This window comes from Taudactylus pleione, unplaced genomic scaffold (assembly GCF_031769625.1).
Source record: "Taudactylus pleione unplaced genomic scaffold, aTauple2 ptg000556l, whole genome shotgun sequence".
Lineage (NCBI taxonomy): Eukaryota > Metazoa > Chordata > Amphibia > Anura > Myobatrachidae > Taudactylus > Taudactylus pleione.
In genome coordinates this window covers 23,212,651-23,238,523 of record NW_028284958.1, presented here as the reverse complement: position 1 = coordinate 23,238,523, position 25,873 = coordinate 23,212,651, and the positions used below count along the sequence as shown (strand labels likewise).

General features: G+C 43.2%; 1 protein-coding gene across 4 annotated transcripts in view; it reads left to right on the top strand.

The window, feature by feature from the left end:
• The first annotated feature begins 992 nt into the window (after positions 1-992).
• The window catches only part of LCTL (lactase like), a 40,749-nt gene continuing 15,868 nt past the window's right edge, over positions 993-25,873 (top strand). For 2 of the 4 annotated variants that reach the window (XM_088452766.1, XM_088452764.1), the window contains exons 1-9: positions 993-1,090; positions 7,453-7,598; positions 8,199-8,359; positions 8,447-8,534; positions 9,201-9,310; positions 10,844-10,972; positions 11,360-11,455; positions 24,312-24,366; positions 25,585-25,746. In XM_088452766.1, coding sequence (XP_088308892.1) covers positions 7,478-7,598; positions 8,199-8,359; positions 8,447-8,534; positions 9,201-9,310; positions 10,844-10,972; positions 11,360-11,455; positions 24,312-24,366; positions 25,585-25,746 — 922 coding nt within the window. In that variant the 5' untranslated portion in view covers positions 993-1,090; positions 7,453-7,477. Of the gene's footprint in view, positions 1,096-7,452; positions 7,599-8,198; positions 8,360-8,446; positions 8,535-9,200; positions 9,311-10,843; positions 10,973-11,359; positions 11,456-24,311; positions 24,367-25,584; positions 25,747-25,873 lie in introns of all 4 variants that reach the window. The other 2 variants (XM_088452765.1, XM_088452767.1) reach the window with 2 other exon arrangements.

Here is a 25,873-nt window from a genome sequence, read left to right as displayed (position 1 = left end):
AGAAGTTGCCCATAGCAGCCAATCAGCTTCTACCAATTGTTTTATAGAATTTACTTGATAAATGCTATGTTGAGGCTGATTGGTTGCTATGTGCAACTTCACCACTCTTTTCACTGTTTGATACATCAACCCTATAATTCCACTCTACATTATTTAACAATATGGCAGGGGCGGGGCACGGGATCCCGACGGTCAGAATACAGACAGCGGAATCACGACAGTGAAAATCCTGACGGTAAGTAGTCTATCCCCAATCCTAACCCTCCCCTAATGCCTAACCCTAATACTCACCTTTGGGATCTATCGGGAGGGTTGTGAACGTCAGTATGTCGCTGTCGGTATTGTGACCATCAGGATCCTGACTACATCCCACATGGCAGCCATGCTGCAGTATATGATGTGGCCAGGCATATCCTCCCAGGCGTGTGCACAGTGCTTTGGCACCACAGGGCTGCCCACAGCTCCTTCTCCTTGCCCCAGAACACCCCTTCATCCCTGGTACGTGCAGCAATGAAGAGGCAATTGTCAGCGGCACACCTCTCAAAATCCTAGAATCAGGACAAAAGTCCAGAACTGCGGGATGGCCTTCTTAAATCGGGCTGTCCAGCCTAAGTAAAATATATAAATCATATGTTCCAAGCAATATTATGTTTGTACACGAAGTCACTAACGGAACAAAGTCATTAAAATGTTGTTCATGTTATTTAAATTGAAATGATAGTTAGAAAATTATCACCTTGCACTATAGTGTAATTAATAGTGCACAATAGTTTTTCAATAATCACACGATCCCATTTGTTTGAGTCATAAACACTTGTTCCTAGAACCTCCCATTGCTGTGCTTACGCTGGCCCAGCACACTCTCCCAGCAGCCTTTGTAATGCATTCTGTGGGCTTCAGCTAATTTATCCAGCCTGGATAGTTCTGTTTTGTTTGGAGATGTGCTGGAGTTAGAGGACTTTAGGACGAGACACTTCTGTGGGTTTCTACCAGTCTGAGTGGCAGTGACACGCTCTATTTGCATTTGGGACAATTAGCTGGAGCTACATTTATGGAGAGAACAGAATGAAGATAATCCTGGACGTTGGAGGTAAGGTGAACGTTGGCTGTATATAGAGACCCCAACACTTCCCCAGCCAAGCTGGAAGTCACTCGCCAAAAATGTAATCTCACATACATAGTAGATGGTTTAGCTGGCCATACACATTCAGATCTGGTTGCTGAGCAAACTGGCCACACTCTAATGTCAGTGTTCAGGTGCCATACTTGAGAACCACATCCCTGTGAAAACATGCACTGCCATGGGCAGTTCTGCCATGTACAATGGCCATACTCACACAGCGATATTCCACCACCCGCCATGAAATACGAACTTTGATTGAGGATGTCGTCAGGGCATTAACTAGGGTAGTGCGACGTGTGCCATGGCACAGGGCACCACAGGGCAGGGGGCGCTGTTTGGGTCTGTGTGTTTATTGTCATTCTTACTTGTAACTTCCTCTTCTTTTACCCCCAGCATCTCCTGGCCTCCCTTATCTCTTCCCTAGCCTTTCCCCCATGAGACCATGGCCCTTTTTCAGGTGCATTATCTTATGTCCCTATTTGAAAAATAGGGGGAGGGGTGCCAATGATCTCTCGCACAGGGCACCAAAAAGTCTAGTTAAAGCTCTGGATGTTGTACTATACTGTGACTAACCAAAATCCCAGTGTAGAGACTGCAAATTGAAATCAGATATTAAACATGTCAAATATAATTTGTCAGTTTTTTTTTTTTTAAACCATTTATATAATTATGTTTGTGCTATTTTTTTTTTCTTTACCTATAGCACAACCACCCCCTAAACAGTTTATACTTTATGAATTTATAGTTATGCCAAAAAAGTGTTCACAGACTTGGTACGGGAAGCGTAATAAAGGGTTTCTGATTTTGTTTTCTCTCTCATTATGAGGAACCCCAAATTTATTTATTTTTTTACTTATTTATATGCTTGAACATGTATTCATTTGCAATGACCTATGCTTCTGTGACCCTGTGCCCTTGCACTGTAAAGCTGGGTATATACTAGACAAGTCGTCCTATATGGCGGATCGGGCCGACATATCGGGCAAATCGTGTAGTGTGTACCGACTATTGCGCGCTCCTGCGGGTCATTCATCGCATCTTCTGACCTGTCTGCAGCACAGCCCGATCAGAAGATCTCTTGAACGACACCATGCTCCTGGCTGTGGCCACTGAACGATACATCGTTTAAGGTGCGTACACACTGGGCGATAAAGTGGACGACTGAGCGATATCGTTATCGTTCAGTCGTCCACTTTATCGTCCATTTTTAAGCCCAAAAAGATGAACGATAACGACGATGCGCGTTCCCGCGGGTCGTTCGTCATCATCGTTCATCGGGCTGAGATGCAGGCCAACCTGACGATCTCGTCAGGTTGCTGCATGTCAGGGAATGGGGGAGAGAGCCTGGCGCTGAACGATATCGTTAATGATATCGTTCAGCGGCTGTGCTCAATGTCATAAACGACATTGAGCACAGCCTGCCGGGGACACACTAGACGATATCGCTCAGGGAGCATATCGTCTAGTGTGTATGCACCTTTAGTGTGTACAGCTGTCTGATGTATCGTTCCGTCAGTCATGATCCAGGATCATGTAGTGTATACGCATCATTAGACTATTGTGTGAACCTACAGTATTTGTCTCTTAGGGGTCTGTTTGCTATTGGTGGTTTACTTGCTGAGATAAGTATCATTATGATGTTAACAGACTGGAGTTCTTGGAGCTCTTTGGAAACCCCATTCCTAAGTGAAAGTTTTTTCTCCCTCTCATCTGCAGCTACCACCAAAGACTCTATGAAGATGGTGACTATTATTGAATTAAGCAGGTTACCGCCACAGACATTTCTGAGGCCTCCAGAGTGTATAAGCCAAATATCCAGTGAAAACACCAGAGATTTGGCTTATCTCTGTGTCTCAAATAGACCTCTATATCCAGCTCACAAGCTCTGCCTACTGCTGGGACTGGGAGAAGGAATTCCCCTGGTCACTGACAGGCTCTACACACATGAGCACATACTGCAGATCTATATATTTATATATTAGTATATTTGCTTCTCTTTATGGAAGTCCCACGATTTCTAATCTCTGACTTGTCTTATGTTTATAATGGGGGGAGGGGGGCAGGAGTGTGGTGCAGGCAGTTACATGCATAAGTACTCTTTCTGCAGTCGCTAAATCGACATTCAAAATGTCGACACCAGAATTTTGACCGTTATTTCGACATAGTGAAAATGTCGACGTGAGGGTTCGACTTACCTAAAAGATACACTGTCAACATTCTGACCATGTCGACGCTTCATCATTGTCGATATGCTAAACGTTGACATGGTTATTGTCGACATAATATACCAAACCCATACTGTTATCAGAGTTAGCATCTGAAATGCTACCTTTGTCATCCCTTAAGAATACTTAGCTTATGTATGCTCTGGCTGACAAGACATGCTGGAATCTGTAGTTCAACAACAGATGGAGATCCAAGGGTTGCTTATTACTGCCTGGCACAAGTAAAAATAATTCTGAACTGCCTGCAAGAGGTTAATCTGCCCACTCTCTTCTGGGCAGTCATTCTGACAGTATCACACTACGTGTCTTGAAATCAAGTAACATGGAGGCTCTTGTGGTGTTAAAAACCTGCAACAGTTTATAAAAATGCTATAAAGACTATTTGGTTCTTTTGTTAATCAATATCAAAATAGTTTAGAGACTTCTCATTTTAGAAATTCACCCAGCTGTAACAATGTGTGGGTTAGTACAGACAGCTTTAGAATTCCATGGTTAGTTGGGTGATTGGTTATGGCACAGAACAGTATTACTTGTGACATGCGTGTTCCAAACCTCTTGTTTATGAATATAGTTCTTGGAGATAGTAACTAAAAATATTTAAGATTCCTTTTGCCCATGATAATCCTGTGCAGTTTAAAAACTCACTGACGTCTTTGCGTTTCAGGCTGTGGGATCTATTTACTAAGCAGTGTTAGGAGACAGAGTGAAAAGTGATAAGGTGCCAGCCAATCCGCTCCTAACTGTCATTTTTCAAACACAGCCTGTGAGATGGCAGTTGGGAGCTGATTGGCTGGCACCGTATCACTTTTCACTCTGTCTCCTAACACTGCTTAGTAAATAGACCCCTGTGTCCATTACTTACAGCAGCTCAGCTGGAGAGACTTAAAGCCGTAGTTGGAGTCTTATGGACGTCAGTAGGGTAGGCAGAACTGGGCTGATGTCCTCAATCACTATGCACACAAGACTATTTCTACAGTCCCCATTATGTCTTGGTTACTGAATTTGGTAACATACGTTTTAGCACTTTCAATACTCATACTCAAATATTATTAAGTTATTAAGAAAACTGGGTAAGAATATACGGTAAGAACAGCATCTAACATGCAGAAAAAGAGGAAATGTATTGTGCAGTTAGCCAATATTACATGGAAAACTATGCAAATTAGGAGTAAATAAAAGTGCAGACAGGCGTATTCTCATACAGTTTGGAATGGGGTATATTAGGGGCCTTTTCCTTCCCTTATCACCATACACTTGCCCTCGTCTGTTCACCACTGCCCCACTCAAACACCCTCCCTCTGTAGTCCGTCTCTGTGCCAGTCTGTCGTTATTGTCGGGGGTCTTTTTGTATAGGAACTAGCCGGCTACTTAGTTTGACTATTGGAACTATTTGAAATCACCCAGTGAAACTGTAATACGTTAAGTTGGGATATGTTTAGATTTAGATTACTCAATAAATTGCATATTGATTTTATCAAATTTTGTCCTCCATTATTGGTCAATCATCACACACATAGTTCTAAAACGTTGTATACAGTCATAATGTGAGCGCTGGGTATCCCTTTCATACAAGATACAATTTACTATAGAGGTTGGTGACCTCTCATACCATAAGCAGCTCCAGCTACAAGAGTGCTACAGTCCGAGTGCATAGGCACACAAAACCATAAACTATATCAGGAGCAGACTGACTTACAGGACAGGAATCAGTATAGCTTCCAAAATCATTGGAGTTTCAGAAATCACGACTGAACAGAGGGGGTGATTCAGCTGCGGACGTATATGATATCGCATAGCTGCAATGTGGTATCGCAGCAGAAGGCGTCACGCTTCCTACATTACAAGGACGCAGCATCGGATCATCTGTGATCCCTTTGACCGTCTTAGTGACCATGGGGTCACGCAAGCTGGCCACCGCAGATGAGTAAAAGAGACCAGGAAATCTCTGATGTCAGCTACTGGCCTCTCCACTCCCCCACAACGGTGGCAACACGCCACCATTTTGGGAAATGGAGGCAGTCGCCACCGCTTCCCGCCCAAAACCAGCAGCAGACTGTCAATCACTGACAGTCTGCTGTCGGACTTCGTGCGGGATGGCAAACCCGTACTGCACATGCACAATATGGGTCAGGCGCATGCACAGATTCACGATAATTGAGAATCTCTGTGATCCCTGTCAGTGCGTTCGCAGCTGAATCACCCCCTGAAATCACTCTGCAGACCAACATTGAAGACCATGTCTAGCGGGGCTGCCATCTAGGGGTAAATGCCAGGACTGGAGCCCTGTTCACGGACAGAAGGGGGCCCATCCGCAATGGCACTGTGTGGCTGCGATCAATTTCCCCTGTTGTTTGTAATCTCTGGATGCTAAGCTTTGTCAGGATCAAAGATTGTGAATTGATTATGCTATATGCCACAGTCTGAATGTATTGAGTGCTGAGCTGCTCATGAGTCTGCCAGGCACTCTCCTAAAGCATCCGAGGCAGCTGCTGCAAGATGAGACAGTGAACCTGATTCATTACGGTTCGCAACTACGATTACGAACGCAATTGGTTGATTGTTGAGTTCTGCGCATGCCAGCCACTGCAATCAGGACTGCGATTACAGTGACAACACAGACCCATTGCAGAGTGAGTAACAGGAAGTGCCTTTTGTGGGTGACGGGAGGGGGGGGTGGTCAGCGAAATGCAGGCGTGCCAGTGTGTTTCAACACCATTGGAGGGGCATGTATAAATTAGCCGCTTCGATGCCCTACGCAGCCTGAGGCCTCATAGCGTGCAATGAATTCCTGAGTAAGGTCAGAGTTTTTGCAAGTGTGCGTGAGGCTGCGATGGTACTCAATTGTATCAATAGTTTCGCAGTCTTGCTAAACATTACGGATGTGTGTAAGGAAAGGTGGCCATTCTTGTGTAGTGCTGCTGCGGCATAGCGATCGCAATGAATTAGCATACTATCGCAGTTGAACTGAGTGAGTAATCGCTACTGCATTCGCAGTTGCGGTCGGTAGTGAATTGGGCCCACTGATTGAAATGCTAATAATGCAAACTGCTTAATGTCAAAGTTTATCATGCAAACACAAAGGGCTGACTAACTCCTTATTTCATCTATGCAGCTGTTGGAAGAGTGATATAACACAACACTTTGAAAGAGATGAGAGTGAGACAGTGAGTGTGCATAAAGCCAGCCCCAGACCCTGTGTAATTTACGAGTGTCCCGTTTTTATGGGATTGTGTGACAGTGTGAGGCGCTGACTAACTTCAAACCTAGGCAAAAACCTAATCCTGGCCAAATTTGGTGGAGCTAGCTGCAAAACTCTAGCCGTGCATAAAGGACAAGCAGACACACACACACTTTATCACTTATTATATAGACATTTCAATCTTTAAAACGTGGCTCTATCCCTGGGATTAGGTACAGTTGGCTTATATGAAAATGCTACTTTATCTGTTCTTAGTCTCTATACATTATATGTTTGTTTTTATTGTAGGGAATACTTACATTACAATTTAAATTATAATCTTTTGTTAAAGTTGTCACAAGACAGTTACAGAACAGTTAATTAAACATTTATACACATATCACACAACTTACATATTTACACAGAGGGGAAAAAAAGCAAGAGAGGGTCCTGCTTGTGATACCTTACATTCTAGAGGGGATGTGTGTGGACACAAAGAGGGAGATGTGGCAGAGATTAGGAATTGATAAATAAATTAGCATTTTCTCATGAAATGAGTGTGATGTGTCTATGATTGTCTGGATACAGTTAATGTAGGCACCAGAATAGCCCTGAAAAAGTATTTGTAGTCCTCTAATATTCAATCTACTTTCCTCCATTCTCACAATAATAAAACACTGGCATGAATTCCAGAGTTCCAGAGCAAAACAAACTTTTTGGACACCGTCTGCAAAACAACAAGTTGAAGATAACATATTTAACAGCTTAATGTGAAACTTTCGTTTAACATAAATGACTGATCGATCCTGCATCACATTACCTGTAATACAGTAAATACAAAAATAAAAACATGTCACTCACTTCTGGGGGGGAGGGGATTATTGCGATAGGTATTGAATAATTCAGTAAAAATGTACTTCTTATAGATTCTGTGACCTGTGCAGCAGAATAATGTTCCCAGTGTTCTGTGTAACCCAGCTTTTGCTACTAGCAATGTGTAGCCGGGGAGAAGAGGAATTCCAGTGGACACAAAGTGAACGCGGATCATTTTATTATGGCACATTCCCGCCCAGTAAGTTTGTGTTTTTAACATCGAATGTCTCTGGTACACACATCGCCTACAATACAGGACTTTGGGGGAGATGTATCAAACTTTCTAAAGTGTAGTGAAGAGGACAAGTGGTGAAAGCAACCAATCAGCCCCTATCTAGCATTTATTAAGTGCATTCTGTAAAATGAAAGGTATAAGCTGATTGGTTGCTAAATACAGGGCCGGTGCTACCATTAGGCAACCTTAGGCAAGGTGCCTACACACTTGGCGAAGAGCTCACGATCAGACATTGTGTCCGATTTCCCCTTGAACTCTCCACAGCAGGTCCGCCGGAAGTCGTGGGCACGATTTAGTGTTAAAAACTGTCCAATGTGACAAACGATCTATCGTGCCTCCTAACTATTCCAGTGCATCATGACTGAGATTGTCAGATCTGCCCTACAGCACGGCAGAACTGAAGATGCGATGTACGACCTGCGGGGACACGCATCGGCATCGTGAGTGGACATTTGGGCATATTTTACACGATTTGTCGTCACGATGCATCGGAATCAGGCAAATCGTGTAAAATATCGTTAAGTATGTAGGCACCTTCAGTCTCTCTCTCTCTCTTTCCTATAGGTTTCACGTGGGGTGTAGGCAGCTCTGCGTACCAAACTGAGGGTGCGTGGGACCAGGATGGAAAGGGCCAAAGTATCTGGGATGTGTTCACTCACAAGAAAGGAAGAGTATTCATGAATCAGACTGCAGATTCCACATGTGATGGGTATTACAAAGTCAAGGTAAGGTAGGACAAGAAGGTTGTAATCTGCGTATGTGCCAGATTCTACCGTTTTACATTCCTTACATAGATCTCTTACATGTTACAGGACGACATAGATTTGCTGAAGCAGTTGAACGTTTCTCATTATCGTCTTTCTATCTCTTGGCCTCGTTTAATTCCGACAGGTATTAAAGGTGAGAGCTCAAATTATGACAAGCTACAGGTATAATGATATATTACATCAATTAGTCTAGTAATGCTATAAGCCATAATTGGGTAGTTATTAGGTGCATAATAGTTTCCAAATATTTCTACACTGCCTGCATTATAGTCCATTACATTGTCCCGACTATAGATGTATTGTAAACCACAGTAGAATTCTATTGAAGGATTACTCTTGATTTTTAGTATCACCCACGCTACATGTGTGCTCTATGGGCAGCAAATGTGCTGTATCTAAACACCGGCAAGTTGTCCAACTCTTGCGTGTGAGCTAATATTCCTATATGTGATCCTCCTTGCACAACGGAAATGCTGCACTTATTTACAATGTGCCAGCAAATAGCTAGTAAGCACCTAACTCTAGGGAGTTGGACCACAAATGTTCAGTAACTTGGTGGCTATGAGGAGAGGGTTCCAAGCCATTGCACGTCTGATAAAGCACACAAGAGTGTATTCACACTGTCCGAGACATGCAGCCGTAGATATGCGAGATTCCCAATGATTCCAGGGAATGTCACTATGTAAAATAAGTTTCTGTGATTTTCTTTAAATGATCACAAGTGAAGTGATCAGTGAGTCTTGTATTCTACCTACCCAAAACAGTAAGTGTTATAAAGTTCTCTCATTTGTCTCCGCAGCTGAAAATGTTAATGAGAAAGGAATACAATACTACAATGACTTAATTAATGTTCTGTTGGAAAATAAGATTTCCCCTGTAGTCACCTTATATCACTGGGACTTGCCACAGGTAGGTCTGCACCAAATACCATGGTCATACAACTAAGACTTGCACTACTCCACTGATAATACGGAATATTACTCCACACCACATACACGGCTAGGATGGAATATTACTTCACACCACCTAACACACTGCTAGGATGGACTATTGCTTCACACCAGCTTCTATACTGCTAGGATGGAGTAGTACTCTATACCACCTACACTGCTAGGATGGAATAGTACTTCACACCACCTAAAACTCTGCTTGGATGGCTTCACACCACCTTCTATACTGGTAGGATGGAGTAGTACTCTATACCACCTAATAGACTACTAGGATAGACTATTACTCCACACCATGTAACTCACTACTACGATGGAGTATTAATCCATGCCACCTACCACCCTGCTAGGATAAAGTATCACTCTAGACCACCTAACACCCTGCTAGGAAGGACTATTACACCACACCACACCACCTACCACCCTGCTAGAATGGAGTATTACCCCACACTACCCATCACACTTCTAGGATCGAGTCTTACTTCACAAGACCCAACACACTGCTATATTGGCGTAATACTCCACACTACCTACGGCTGCTAGGATGGACTACTACTTCACATCGCCTACCATACTGCTAGGATGGAGTAGTACTCCACACCAGCTACCACCCTAAGGAGGAGTATTATTCCACACCATGTAACTGACTGCTAGGATGGAGTATAAATCCACCTGCTAAAATGGAGTATTAATCCACACTATAAGCCACACTGCTAGAATGTATTAATCCACCCTATATACCACACTCCTAGGCTGAAGTATCACTCCATCCAACCTACCTACCACACATCATTACCGTAACAACAACTAAAGGTATTATTATCAACCATAGTAGTTCCATAATTATGTACTTTTTATATGTTGATTATACACAGTAAAAGAATTTTAATGAAACTATTACAGCATTAAAGAATAACTCCACCCAAAGTTTAATTGTTTAATGCATGAAATAACACTGAATGTTGCTTACTGAGAGTCCAGCTCTATTCATCTGAGTGGTGCCCAGTGGTCTGTAAGAGCCCAGTGATACTCTCCTAGTTCGGATCACTCTGCGTGACCATCGGTCAACTGAGTTACCTTCAGGTTACTCTGGTTGGTTGCTGTACAAGGACCCAGCCACTGGCATCATCACGCCCAGAAAATGGGGCCCGACATGCCCCCATTTTCGGGGACTCCTGATGCCATCCCAGCTCTGTCCCCAAGCCAACAGGCTGCAGAATCCGGGCACTGCGAGGGTCACTCTGCACATGCGCAGATCTTCAAACATCAGAGTTGTACGCAAACCATTGGCGGTGTGTACAAATGTGAATCAGCCCCATGGTTAAGAGTCAGAAAAAAACGTAAATCAGGAAATGATCATTTTTTTACATTTTAATATCTTGAAATACACTGGGAATGTGACATTTATAAAGTGCTAATGAACTGTATGCGTCTTTCCTTTAGTTGTGCAATGGTTTCATGCTTTACCTCTAATGTTTTGCGTGTGACCTGTCAGACCCTGCAGGACAAGTTTGGGGGCTGGCAGAACATCAGTATGGTCACATACTTTAATGATTACGCCAACCTGTGCTTTGAGAGATTTGGAGACCGAGTGAAGTACTGGATCACATTCAGCAATCCCTGGGTGAGTGTGACCTACAGGAAATGACAATTGTGCCAGAGGCTGCGGAATATTAAAATGTACTTGTTTCGTACACCACAGTACTGGCAGTAACTCTGTGGGTTGAAATGGTGTTCATGAGAATTCATTAGGAACTAGTGACATTAGTGATGCATATGGCACTCAGCCACACAATGCTGCCTTCATGAGAATATAAACCATAAAATATTACACGTTTATATAACCACTCTTATGTCTTGTATTGTGCAACATGTTTAATATGCAATTAAACTTCTTGTGAGACGTGGAGCAGATAAATAAGATAAACCTATTCTGACCATTAAATTTTTATTCCGACCCATCACCTATTATAGCCCTTCTCTAACAATATGGTGTTTTATCATGTTCTAGTCAGTGGCTGTGGAAGGGTATGAGACAGGTGAGCACGCCCCTGGCCTGAAGTTAAAAGGGACTGGAGCATATAAGGCTGCTCATCACTTTATTAAGGTTAGTAATCATGAACACACAATCATTTTGATATAACAGGCATTACACTGCAAACAGAGCCTAAACAATGACTCACAACTACAACACCACAAGCTGAATAAACTATACATGCAATCAGTGATAATTGTACGTAGAAAAAATGGAAACCTTTATATATACTACCCTTGAGTGTGCTCATTAGAGGACATGGTGGATTCATGCAGGAAACCTGGCCAGTCTGCAGTGCGTGTGACTAGCTCTAATCAGATTTCAGACCTCTCCCTTTTAGTGCAGCATAGAGTTGTCCATCGAAAAGTGCAAATTTCATTATCTCCATATACTTTCAATCAATGGTTTGAAGCATCAATGGGTTCGGTGTCACTAGCTGGGACATGTGGCCATAGTTGCCAAGTCCGCTTATAACAAGCGGAATTGTTTTTTTTTATTTTTGGATGGTTGCTTGTTTTTGGGTTTATGTTTTTTTAGGTAGCTTGTTTTTGGGCTTGAGTAGCCAGGTACCACTAATAAGGTAAGCACATGTTACATAGCTGCTTCACAAATTGATTTATGTTTAGCGGTCTGTGTGTATATCTCTCTGTCATATCTATCTCTCTGTATATGTAGTTATATAGGTTTGGCTGGCTAGAACATGACTTGTTTAAATGATCAATAAAAGTAAAATTTTCCCATATGTCAGATGTTTTGATGTGTTAGTGTAAATTAATTGAAAAAAAAAAAAAAACTTCAAAAAGAAGTGAAGGCACTATTTAAGTAATAGGAATACAAATATTAAATTTATTAAAATAAATATATGTGAAATGTATGTTATTTTACTTTTAAGAATAATAATTCATTTTATATATCCACAATATTAGTACCTGAATCTTTTAGCACAACACTTCCAATATATAAATATTTATAACAATACCCAATTTAGTACTCAATGTTCTGGTGCAAACAATTCAAGCTCTTCATAAATATTTTTGGTCACAGAGATACATACTCATTTTTCAACTGCTTATTAAGATGACTTAAAAATAGCATGCTTATGATTTGTTGCAAAAAGAAGGCGGCCTTTCTTATATTAAAAAATAGTCGTCACTTTGTAACCATAGGCTCATGATATCCTTTCATCCAATTATTGATTTGAATATTTATAGTTATTATTTTATAATACTGCACTTCACAATACAGACAGGGACGTATCTATAATGGGTGCAGGGTGTGCGGGGAACACGGGTCCCTGGGTCCAGCAGGGCCCCGCACCGCACACCCAGCACCCATAACATTACTTACCTCTCCGGAGTGCCACGTCGGCGCGGGCTTCCGGCGCTGTAAAGCGATTGGAAAATGGCCGCGGTGGCCATTTTCCCGTCTTTTGTGCATGCACAGAACAGGGAAAATGGCCACCCGGCCATTTTCCCGGTGACACTATAGAATCTGGGCACACTCTAGTGCGCTGCCGGCTGCAAGGCGGAGAGGAGGGGGCCCATGTCGGAGACTGCGCACGGGCCCCCTCCTCTCTATAAACGCCCCTGAATACAGATACCATTTATTTTCTGGCAAGTTCCTAATGATGGATGTATAGGAACATAACACAAACTCCCAGAGAGTTTAATAAGTTATTTGTACCAGAACACACAGCCCATCTGGAGTAAATTTGGAAAAGATAGTATATACTTCTCTCCTGGGTTTGGTCATCTGTTTAGTCTCCTGTGGATAGTGGGGTTTGATAACGCGTTTCTCCGCCTATTTGTGATATCAGGGGCTTCCTCAGAGGAAGTTTTTTTTGCAACAAATCATAAGCATACTATTTTTTAAGTCATCTTAATAAGCGGTTGAAAAATGATTATGTAGCTCTGTGACCAAAAATATTTATAAAGAGCTTGATTTGTTTGCACCAGAACATTGAGTACTAAATTGGGTATTGTTATAAATATTTATATATTGGAAGTGTTGTGCTAAAAGCTTTAGGTACTAATATTGTGGATATATAATATGAATTATTATTCTTATGTTAAATGTATGTTATTTTAGTTTTATTTATTTTAATAAATTGAATATTTTTATTCCTACTAATTAAATAGCGCCTTCACTTCTTTTTGAAGTTTTTTTTCAATTGTACTATTTAAAGGGAGCAATACCCTTTAGAAGGCCACAGTTTGACTAGTAACTATTGTCACCAGATAGACTAGCGCTCTAATAATCTTTTTGTCTTGGTGGGTTAGTGTAAATTACCCTTTTGTCCTGCACGTTACTACGCACAGAGGGCCTGACTCAACTGTGCACACTAGTGTGTTGCTGATCGCAGATTCCCGATGTTTAGGAATCTGCGCAGGACCCTTTCTACGCATGTGAAGAATGGGTCCTGCGATATCACACGCAGGCCCCCATATGCCTCTGCCTGATTGACAGGCAGAGGCGTTTGCAAGGCGGTGCAGAGACGGCCTGTGTTCCCGTAAATGGGGGCATGTTACCCCCATTTTCTGGGAGTGGCAAGGCCAGGATCTGCGTCCATGGACGCACGCAGACTTCCTGGCTTTGTAGGCTGGCATGACCCGGCCTAGCTGCGGTAAGCTTCAGCAGCCTGACCGAAGGTGCAACCATTGTGACCGATGGTTGCGATGGTGAGCCCAGACTGCGACCTTGGTCGCATGCTCTCGGATCGCAGATGCAGCAAGGTGGTCTCAGACACCTTCTGCTGTATTTGCATTTTTGGAAAGAACGGGATTGCACAGCTGCTTGTGTGCGGCTTTGCAATTCCGTCCTCTGCTGAATCAGGCGCTCAGTGACCTGCACTTTACTTCAGTGGGGTCTATTCATAGAGCAGAGAAAAGCACTTGTTTTGAAAATAAATCTTTATATTTTAATAAAATGAACAATAAAGTTTGTGTTTTTTATTAAAATTACCCCCACCCCCGTACCATTATATTAGGTCAGGCTTATTTTTTTGCTTTATTGGATTGGTGTGGGCTTGTTTTTCACTCATTAGTTGCTTGTTTTGCATTTCAGAGTTGGCAACACTGCATGTGGTAGTAGTGAAGCCAAATGGAGAAGTGCGGGTCTAAGGTGACATGCTCTGTAGTAGTGTGCTGGGGAGAGCTGTGCGCACTTGGCTGCACTCCAGGAGGCATAGGCCCTCATTCAGAGCCGCACGTTAACAACAGTACACTCGTTGCGTTCCGATGTTGACTAACCGCGCATGCGTCGGTGTTACACTGCGCATGTGCGTACGGCAGATTGCGAGCTTTTTTCCTCTCGTTCCTAAAATAGCGTACAGGAAGTGACATGTCAAAGGTGATTGACAGAACAGGGCGTTTTTGGGTGTTGACGGGGGTGGAGATGGAAAAACGCAGGCGTGGCGAGGCGTTTTTGGGGCGTACATACATTAGCAGATGCGAACGTCAAATGTGTTCGGACCGTCTCATACGTCACTGGAACATCCTCTTTCCCTTCAAAATGCTCGCACAGCTTAGGGTCTGGATTACTCGACCACATTGGCGATGGCCTTCTCCTCCGTCCCGGGACTCCACGATGTTGCAGCGATTAATCGCGGGTGATCAGAAAAGCAATTAGTGTTGTATTGAAAACCGGCTTGGTATGTGTTTGGAAAGCAGTTTATTGGGATAGCACAAAAGCGTACGCAGGTGGAAATCATAGCTGCTAATGTCAGGATTACACAATCAATTTGCGTACATTTTTGGGGTTTTATTTTGGCCTCAATTTGTTGTTTATGGCCTATTGTAACAATAATGTCATAATGTTTTAATTAGCTCCCCTTTTTTTTTTTACTGTGGAATTTGCATCGTTATGTGAATTTTTAAACGTTCCTTCAAGAGGCCTTTTTTTTAAAAAAAATTAAATTGTTTTTTTTGTCAGTTTTTGCCTTTAGGGCCAGGATTAAATGTAACCCATTTGTACAATAATGTCACAATACAATGTCAGATTTTTTTCGGAAATTTATTGTTTAAACACAAACAAATTGGCATAATATTTTGTTGCCTTTTTTTGTGGCAAAGATACTTTTTCACAAAAATAAATAATCAATAACTGCTAACATAAACGTACAAAAATAAATTAAAAACATTTCACAAGAAAGGAGAGGGAAGTTTTGACCAGAAAGGAATATGAGCCAAGCACAGAAGGAGTGTGGGCAAAGTCGCCATTGCTGTCACCGTTTTTTCGCCCGTTTGGATGGGGGAGGGTGGGCGCCAGACCGGGTCCGGGATGCCATCGGGCTGGCCTGTCCAGAGGCAGATGTTGTGGCCTCTGGACTAGGCACATTTGGAGGATTGGCTGATGTTGTGCCAGAGGTGGAGGATCCTGATGTTCCGGCAGGAAGGGAGGTCGGCTCCACCATGTGCTGGCGAACGAGCTGCTCCAGGGCATCGGCGATGCGGATGTTGGCCCTGGTATTTTCCGCCAGGGCCTGACCAATGGTCACGTTGGCCGCAGCATTTTGCTCCAGGGCCTCAGCCACCCGTATCAGACTGGCGTCCATCCTCTGCAGAATCTCCGTATGGAAATCCGATTTTAAATTGAGTTCTGTGAGGAGGCCCACTGCCTGCGAGGGGGCACGCCCTGGACTGGCTTCTGCAGGGTCCTTAGCCGGATGTACTGGTTCCTCCCCTGCAGAGCCAGCATGAAATTCTGCGGCCAAGGCTCCCCTCTGGAGCAGACTCATCCGCCTGTGTCTCTGTTAGGAAAAATGAGAAAAGACTCACATTAGAATCTACATATTGGCACAATAGCATTTCAGAGTTGGTGACATCACAAGACTTACCTGGGCCAACATGAAGAGCGGCAAAGTCTGGCATGTCCGTATCCATGTTGGACACGCCAAACACCTCCACAGGCTGCACACACCCCTGTGCCAGCTCTTCTAAGTCTGTCAACTCCAATGACACAGGGGTGGGACCCCCACCTGTCCCCCTTGCATGCCTAGCCCTGTCGGCAAGTTTTTGCTTGAGACGATATTTGAAGTCGCCCCATCTGTTGAATGAAATTTGAACCATTATCCTTTTGTTTAAAATGGGGCTTGTTTATAGGGTGGGAAAGTGTTTACTTACCACCTTTTGACATCCCGGGCTAGACGGACATAATCACCCACCCTATTGACAGCAACGGCGACCTCCTCCCACATTCTCCACTTCTGGCTTTGGCTCATATTCCTGTCTGCCTGGGGCAGGATGTCAACACACTTCTGGATCAAAACCTCCATCTCATTTCTTGTGAATTGTGGCTGCCTTTTCTTTTTGGCAGCTTTGGCGGGTTGACTGGGGCCAGCAGTCTCTTCCATGTCATCGTCCTCACCTATTTGGGTAAATATGCAGATTTAGCCACTTCACAACTTGAACAATATTATGTTTGAAAATAATCATTGAGACAAAATGCATGAAGGCCTTACCGCCGGAATTTTGGCCATTGTTTCCCTGGTCTGAAGCCATGTCTCTGCTTCCAGCATGAAATTATCCAGAAATTCAATGTGATTTCGTGACGTATTTATACATGCGTCCTTACTTTGCGGCCGTATCATTGATTGTGCGTCCCTAGGATTCATCCTTAATTTGTGCGGGAAAATAAACACTATTTATGGCTTGGTGTGTGTGGATTCGAGGTTGCGTTGTTGGATTATTGGCGGTTAAGTTGGTTGGAGTTTGTGCTTTACGGTTGGAGGATTTGGCGGATTTTGGCTTTTTTTGGTTTTGCTACAGTTTATTTTTTGATCCGTTCGCATTTTTTTTTTTTTTTTTGGGCCTCGTTTCCTGATTTGGTAAGTTTGGTGAAGTCTAACTTGTGGCCAATTGGTGTCTACTTCTTGTTTTTAATTTAATATTTTCAGCTTAACACTAATTTCATCTCTTTTAGTTTTTTTTGGCTTGCGGACCCAAAGACCTTTTTGAGGGAAATCTTATATATTAGCTCTTGGTAAGTCCATTATTTTTCTTGCATTTGCGAACTATTTAGCGCATTTTTCGATGCTTAATCATCATGTAAACTAGTTTTTGTTTTCCCTTTTCCATTTTTGGCTTACATTTGACCCCTATTTGACGTACGGTGTGCAATGTCGTTTTGATCGATGCCCAAATGTGTGTTTCACCTATTTTATGTTTTGGCTTGCACCAATTTGACAAACATAAATTCACCCTGTAAATTTTTGATGTATCATTTTTGGCTTGTTTACAGTTTTGACGTATCATGACAATACCCCGGCATGTAAGCAGCTATGGATGGTATCATAAAGCTAAGTTGTTTTATGTTACTTTTGGGGTGGCTCAAAAGCCTTACATTGTAAACTTTGAATTTCAGGTAGATCTGGGTCGAATTGTTTTGGCCCTGCTCCCGGAAGCCGACCAACCTCAATCTCGTCCCAGGCGTAGGCATCGTAGGCATGCAAGGCCCCAGATATTTCGAACACGTGTCACCCTTTTTGGAATGCCCGATGAGGTTTTAAGACGCTACCGTCTACCTCCCAAAATCATCATAGACACTCTCTCATTAATAGAAAGTGATCTTGAGCGGCAAATTGACAGTCCAACAGCAATACCACCACTGACACAATTTATGGCGGTGTTACATTTCTGTGCCTCAGGATCGTTTCAAACAACGGTGGGAATAGTGGCGGGCATCTCCCAATCCTCCTTTTCCCGGATCCTGAGGGCAGTGATGGAGGCACTTTTCAAGCACCTCCATCATTTTATTCAAATGCCTTTGGATATGGGTGCCCTTAGTGTGGCCAAGGCCAATTTTTACCAAATAGCTGGCTTCCCACACATCATAGGGGTTGTGGATGGTACTCACATACCACTTCAGCCTCCAGCACGGCTGGAGGCAATATTTAGAAACAGGAAACACTATCACTCCCTGAATGTAATGGTGGTATGTGATGCCTCCCTCCAGATCCTGTCCCTGAATGCTAAATTACCAGGAAGTGCACATGACTCCTTCGTCATCCGGCAATCAGGGATATGGCAGAAATTAACCAACCTACAAGCTGGTGATGCGTGGCTTCTGGGTAAGTGGAGACCTTTAGTACATAACAATGTTAAGCTTGATAAACAGTGTTCCTGATGTTGTCTATTATTATTCACAGGAGACAGTGGATACCCTTGCATGTCCTGGCTGCTCACTCCTTATTTGGCTCCCACACCAGGCCCACAAAGTGAGTATAATTCCGCACTTACAGCCACCAGGCAAGTGGTGGAGCGCTGTATCAGCCTTTTAAAAGGCCGATTCAGATGCCTCCACCGCTCTGGTGGCGAGCTCATGTATTTGCCGGATATGGTGTCGAAAATTGTGGTCCTGTGTGGGATATTTCACAACATCGCCATAAGGAGTGGTGTCCCAATGCAGCCAGAGGATGCCTTACCTGAGGATGGCCCCCCCGAGGTTGGTCGGAGGACAGTATGTGGGGGGGCCATACGCGATGATGTGGTGGCCAGATTTTTTAGGTAAGTTTAACCAAAACTACAGTGTTTATACCTAATGTGTTTGTGTTTGTTTGCGAACATCTAATTTATTTTTAATTTTTTCACCATCTTCTGTTTGTTCACATAATCTTTGGCACTCCAACGCTCACTACTTCCTGCTACCCTTACCAAACCTGGATCTGGTCATTTTGGGCATATATTCTGGAACCCATATCGCAACGCCATGTTTGTGGAATCATGTTGGCATGGTCCTTCGTCAACCAGTTCTTGATTGTTTTTTTTATTTAAATATTTTATTGGTATGTGTTGTATTTGAGATTATCACTGTGTTTTTTTTTTGGGAGTGACCACTTTGATTTCTCATTTATGTTGTGAATAAATGTTTGGAGAGTGAAATGGTCTTCCTTTTTTTGGACATTAACAGCAAGTGTAACCAGGTTAACACACCTTACATTTGACTAAGGGGTAATCCAGTACTGACACCAGTTGAGGTAAACTGAAATATGTTTTCAGGTTCACAACCCACACCAAAAGGAAGCCTGTCCAAACCTTTGGATTTGTAAGATTGGCCTAAGCAGCTTGCACACCAACTAGGAACCTGTAAAATGTAGAAATATCTAATTGACACTACACCCAAAAAGGGAAATGAAATTGTTACCGTTATGTGTTTCTTGTGGCTGTTTTACATACAAATACAAAACACAATCTAACTTTTAAAAAAGGGAAATCCTTGCAGGAACAGTCTACTTATGTCAGGGTAAACTATCTGTGTTTTGGAAAAAAAAAGAATGAGCCAGAACGTATATTAGAAATAAAACATTTATTTAGAAAACGAAAATAAACAAAAAAAACTACTGGCGAAGGATGCCAGACAGCCGGTCAAGGCCCACAAGAATGCCAATGACATGTTGGCGCATCTGGGCAACACATTCGTCCACCTCTTGCCGACGCCTCTGTTCCTCTATGGGTGACAAAAGTGTGTGGATTAATAAAACAATAGGGAATCCACATTAAAAGAACAAAATCACTCCTAAACCTAAAAAAAGCAAACCAAAACAAAAAGGGGGTGCTGCCAAAAATACAAGGCCTATGTACAAATTCCCACAGGTGTGATATGTGTATGTTGAAATCAGCAGGAAGAGGTAAAGGCAAACTGCTAAATCACCAAAAGTAAACCAAAAAAGCACGAATAAAGGCACGACACATGATTACATACAAACAGTTTGTGCTTAAAAAAAATGCAAAAGAAAAACATACCGGGAGCTAAAACGGGAGCTCCGGAAGTCCCTCCATGTTCTTCCTCGGAAGAGCCTTCATTCCCCAAAGACCGGGGAGGGGTAATGACGGACTCCGGGGAGGGGGTAATTGGAAGAGGGGTGGGTGAAGGAGAGGGGGAAGTGGGACGGAGGGGAAGGAGGCCCGACAGTTCCGGGAGAGGGTCTTGGAAGGCTGGGGAGGAGTGGGGAATAGGGGAAATATTTGGGGTGGAGTGTTGGCTGGGGGTTGGGGATAGTGGGCGGGAACGCCGTCTGGCCGGACGGTGACGACGTAGTCTTGGCTGTCCACCTAAAATATGTCAAACAAATTGAGGTTAGTTTCTGGCCAAATCCGGGGCCCAAAAAAAAAAAAAAAGCCCACCAACAAAAAACATGCAAATAGGAGTAGAATGAATAAATCAGAAATAGAGGGAAAACATGGCCATGCAGATATGAGGACAAATAATAAATAGGATAGACAGGAAAACATGCACACGCAGATATGAGGACAAATAATAAATAGGACAGACAGGAAAACATGCACACGCAGTTTGCCCCACAAACACAAACATGAAAACCACAATACATAACACTTACTTTCCTGTATCTGCATGCGAAAGCATGCCAGCAAGCGGGGCGTTCGCCGTTGCAGGTCTGACCACCTGCGCTCCAGCTGCCCGATGTTGCGGCGTGAACCGAAGGACCGCAGGCGGGACCGTGCCTCTGCATACGCGGAGCGCTTCTGCCGGTTGGTGATGGGTGGAGGCTGGCTGGTGATACGGCGATCCATCACCTCCGTAAGCACCAGCAGCTCGCGCCTGGTGAATGCGGAGGCTCTCATGATGGCAATGGTGTTTTTCATACAAATCATTTTTGATAAAGTGTGCAAAAAATTTCTGATTGGCTAATGTATTTTGGAAATTAACAGGAGCAATTTTATTGGTTAGTGTATGAGTCATGTGTTCAACCGGGCCAGAAATCTCTGGAGAGTTATGATAGGCTTGATGCAGTGACATGCGTAAGCAAATTTAAATAAAGAAATTAACCCCGGGAAATATGCGGGGATCCACAGCAATAGAACAATTGTTTAATTGTGGTTCACATGTTTTTGGAACAATAAAAGCGAATGTTTCATCCGTACGTATTCTGCGGGTAAACACAAACACGGACAAAAGTAAAGTTTCTTGCATTGTGTTGAAAAAAAAAAAAACAATTAAGCTAATTGATACATTGATTGGCATGATACGATTGATGGAGGTAGGCAGAATAAAGGAGCAGGTAATCGACATCTGACAAGGCCACTTCCGGTTTATACTTGTGCGTGCGTTCTCTTCAAGCCATTTCGGGGATGTACGCTCGCTATTTCGCACGCTCGTTAGTTAGAGGAGGGGTCGCCTGAGTTTAGGGAGGAATTTTAGATGCGAACGAAAATACGAGCGAGCCATTGAATTTAAATAATTTTGTACGTACGCCTAACGTACGTGCGCCCGCTTGCGAGTGGGTCTGAATCAGGGCCATAGTTACTAAAGTGCGGGTCTTTATAAGTGGAGTTGTTGCCCATAGCAACCAATCGGATACTAGCTTCACTTCTGCAAACCTGCACTTTAGTAAATATACCCCGAGTAGTGTAAAACATGATCACATCATCATCCACTATTGATGATAAGAAAACACTGAATCTCTGCTATCCATGACAAAACCATTGACTTAAAACAGTCAATCGATGGCCATCCCTAGTACAGCGGGTACTATTACTTACTGCATGTGGCTCACCCTACATTACTTGTGTATTTAGGATGCTATGGGTGCTCTCGTTACATTGGTAGTATAGTGGCTTTAGAATGACACAATCACTGATATGACACAGATAGAGAGCTGCTTTAGTCCATCAGCTGCAATACCACCAGAGAGGGATCTTCAGATTCCTGTCTGGTAGCTGGGCTGGGCGCATGCGGAGTAGCTTCCCCAGGGCATCTGGGTAGTGATGACTTTCACCAAAAGACTTCGCAATGGGGAAAGTGCTTTACCACGACAACCTCTTTTCAGATGGGCTGTCCTGGCAAGCAAAGAAAGAGAATGAGCTCTGACAAATTGGAGCAGTGAGTTAAATCGTTATTTAGCGGATGATATACCTGATAAATAACACACAGCATCATATTTTTTTTAAAATCAACATTTAATGCAGTAATTTGTCTAGATTTTTGCTAGGCTTCATAGTCATAAAACACAATGGCATATCTCCCAACTGTCTTAGAAAAGCGATTTGCCTCAATTATGCATGTATAGATGTTGGGAAATAAACATTAATATAGTATGATGCAGCGTGTGGGAGCCTGTCACAGACAGAGCATGGTTTGTGGGCTGGAAACTATTTTACATGCTGGACAACATTCAGACAGACAATCTACTTATGAGCTAATAAAACCTCTGATGCATGAGGCACAAAGGGAATTGATAGGCTGCATTCTCATACATTTTAGTCAAGCCCAGAAACATGGCAGCCTTAGCTTAAAAAGACCATGGGTGCGTTGGAAATCTCTGCATCGAATACCACCCACCCAGATATAAAATATGTACAGTGACCAGTAACGTGGCCCTGATCTTTGCTCTAGTGCTTGATCATCTAACTAACGTTATCGCTAACGGATAATGTCATCCAATCTCATACACTGAGGAAGCACGTGGCTGTTTTCACTATATCCATTTCATAATCACCACTGAGCACTCTTTCTGTAAGATTGAGGAGTCTATTCATCATTACATAATTATCAATGGTGATAATTATGTTTTGAAGTAACGTTCAGAGGCATTCATCATGCCTCATTAACTAAAGTATCCCTTCCGAAAAACTGCTCTTTCTGCGGAGTCAGTTCTTCAGAATTGTGATACTTTTCCCTATAATTCTCACTGTCTCCGCTCCCAACCTGCTGCTTCTGCCTAGTGTCTCCCCTCACAGCCTCTGCCTCCCTTCTCTCCCTGAGCTTCCCTGCCTGCAGCCTGTCCCTGTGGTGCCTCTTCTCCCTCCACTCCGATGCCCGCAGCCTGTCCTCGGTGTCTCTTCTCCCTCCACTCCCCTGCCCGCAGCCTGTCCCCGGTGTCTCTTCTCCTTCCACTCCCCTGCCCGCAGCCTGTCCTCGGTGTCTCTTCTCCTTCCACTCCCCTGCCCGCAGCCTGTCCTCGGTGTCTCTTCTCCCTCCACTCCCCTGCCCGCAGCCTGCCCCCGGTGTCTCTTCTCCTTCCACTCCCCTGCCCTCAGCCTGTCCCTGGTTTCCCTCCTCTCCCTAGCCCGCACCTCCTCCCCATGTCTCCCCTCTCCCTGGCCGCACCTGCTCCAGGTCTCTCCCCTCTCCTTGGCCGCACCTGCTCCAGGTCTCTCCCTTCTCCCTGGCCGCACCTGCTCCAGGTCTCTCCCCTCTCCCTGGCCGCACCTGCTCCAGGTCTCTCCCCTCTCCCTGGCCGCACCTGCTCCAGGTCTCTCCCCTCTCCCTGGCCGCACCTGCTCCAGGTCTCTCCCCTCTCCCTGGCCGCACCTGCTGCCAAGCTCTCCCCTCTCCCTGCCCGCACTAGGCTACCCGTGGAATCTCTCTCCCGCAGTGATTTTTTGGAACTTGATGAATTTCATAATTTCTACATCCCCATACTATAGTATGGGGACTGTGGAAACTATCGATGCACATTTGTAACCAGGAGATATCTGTGATATCTCCTACATTATAGGAATGATGAATGTGTCTGACCCTTAATTTATAGAAAGGTAGGTGAAAATGTTCATTTTTCACCTGCTTTTGTATAAATTAAGCGATGATGAATAGACCCCTAAGTATGGGCAGCATGATCTAGCATAGGAGTTGGCAACCTGTGGCACTCCAGCTGCTGTGGAACTACACATCCCAGCCACAGTTTTAGCATGCCTAATAGCAAAACTGTGGCAGGGCATGCTGGGATACGTAGTTCTACTGTATCAGGAGTACGAGAGGCTGCCTACCCCTGGTCTAGCACTTTGTATATTAGCCCATGCTTTATTTTTATTTTTGCTTTATTTCCATAATGACCTTATATGTAACGGGAAATATACTTGGGGATACCTACTGTCCCATGATTTTTTCAATAAACTACCCAATGAAATCTCTGCACCAATATGAAATGTACAACTGTCAAAATGCATTTTCTCCTTGTGTTTGTGTGTTGCAGGCACATGCCAGGGTGTGGCACAGTTATACCAAACACTGGCGCAAGAGTCAGAAAGGTATGGGGACAACTATGGTTATGCCAACATTAATTGGGGTACATCTATATATAATGCAGCTTGTCATTTCCTATACATGGTTATAGGTCTTAGTTGGGCTTTATTATTTTGGGTAAATTTACTAAAGTGAGAGTTTTTAGAAGTGAGTTTTAGAAGATATGTTGCCCATAGCAGCCAATCAAATTCTAGCTATTATCTTCTAGAAGGTGCAAGTTAAATGTTAAGTAGAATCTGATTGGTTGCTATGGGCAACATCTCTTCTAAAACTCACTTCTAAAAACTCTCACTTTAGTAAATTTACCCCTTAGAGTCTAGTTATAAATCTGAAACTAAAAGACTTATTACAGTTACATCTGGCCATTCAGACTTATCACAAGGTGAGCAGAATCATGGACTGTAACTGGGCAGAACAGACAATCCCATTGGCCACTGACCACACACACATATTGCTGCCTGCCCAATAAAAAGTCACCTGTTATTTCTCATCAATTCAGTCAAATTTAATTTTACTCATAACCCTGGCAGTATATTATAGTTATATTATGTAGTTACCTTTTGTTCCTTAAGAACAATTATTCTCAACCTGGTTTACTAGCACCCACAGGGGTACTAACTGTGACGTTCAGGGTAGTTGAAAATGTTTCTGTAATGGCGGAGAGGAGTCATCAATCAATTGTATATGATTAGATCCAAAGGCAAAGAGGGATCCTATGAATGTCTAGCCCCATTCATCAAAGTAGGACCCAACTATCAAAATGAAAGACTTTACTACTGCAAAAGAAAGCATATGTATACTAAAGTAATACTGTTAATTTTACAATTTTCTAAATTATATGTGAGAAATATATATGTACAATTCATTCTATTATTGTTATAATTATATTCACTACAAAACTATTGGTTTGCAAAAGTTGGGAGTACAGATAATGCAAATAGGTTGCCAGGGGTTACACAAGTGGAAAATGACTGAGAACCACTGCCTTAGAATATGAAATAAAATAAAATATAAATGCAATTACTGCTTTGCTGGTTCATTTTCTATGTATACGTGGGTTTGTGATGTCATTTTATTTTAAAAATATATAAATTGAAACTAAAAGTGATAACGTGATGTGCCGAGTATTATGCACAGTGTATTCTAAATGAAAACAATAACAAATGTATTGTACTATATAGGTATGTGCCATTTACCTCAGAGTATTTCTTTCCGATCCTCAGGCATGGTGGGAATCTCACTGACCACTGAGTGGGGGGAACCCGTGGACATCTCCAGTCAGAAGGACATTGAGGCTGCAGAGAGATTTGTCCAGTTTAATTTTGGATGGTTTGCTAATGCCCTCTACAATGGAGACTACCCACAGATCATGAAAGAATATATAGGCAAGTGACATTGTACCTGCACTGGGGAGTAGACCTGTAGAGTAGACTCTATTGCGTTACATTTTTAACCACTTAACTGGCTAATAATGGGGGGAAAAAAAGTGTCCCCCAAATTATCGATATTTTT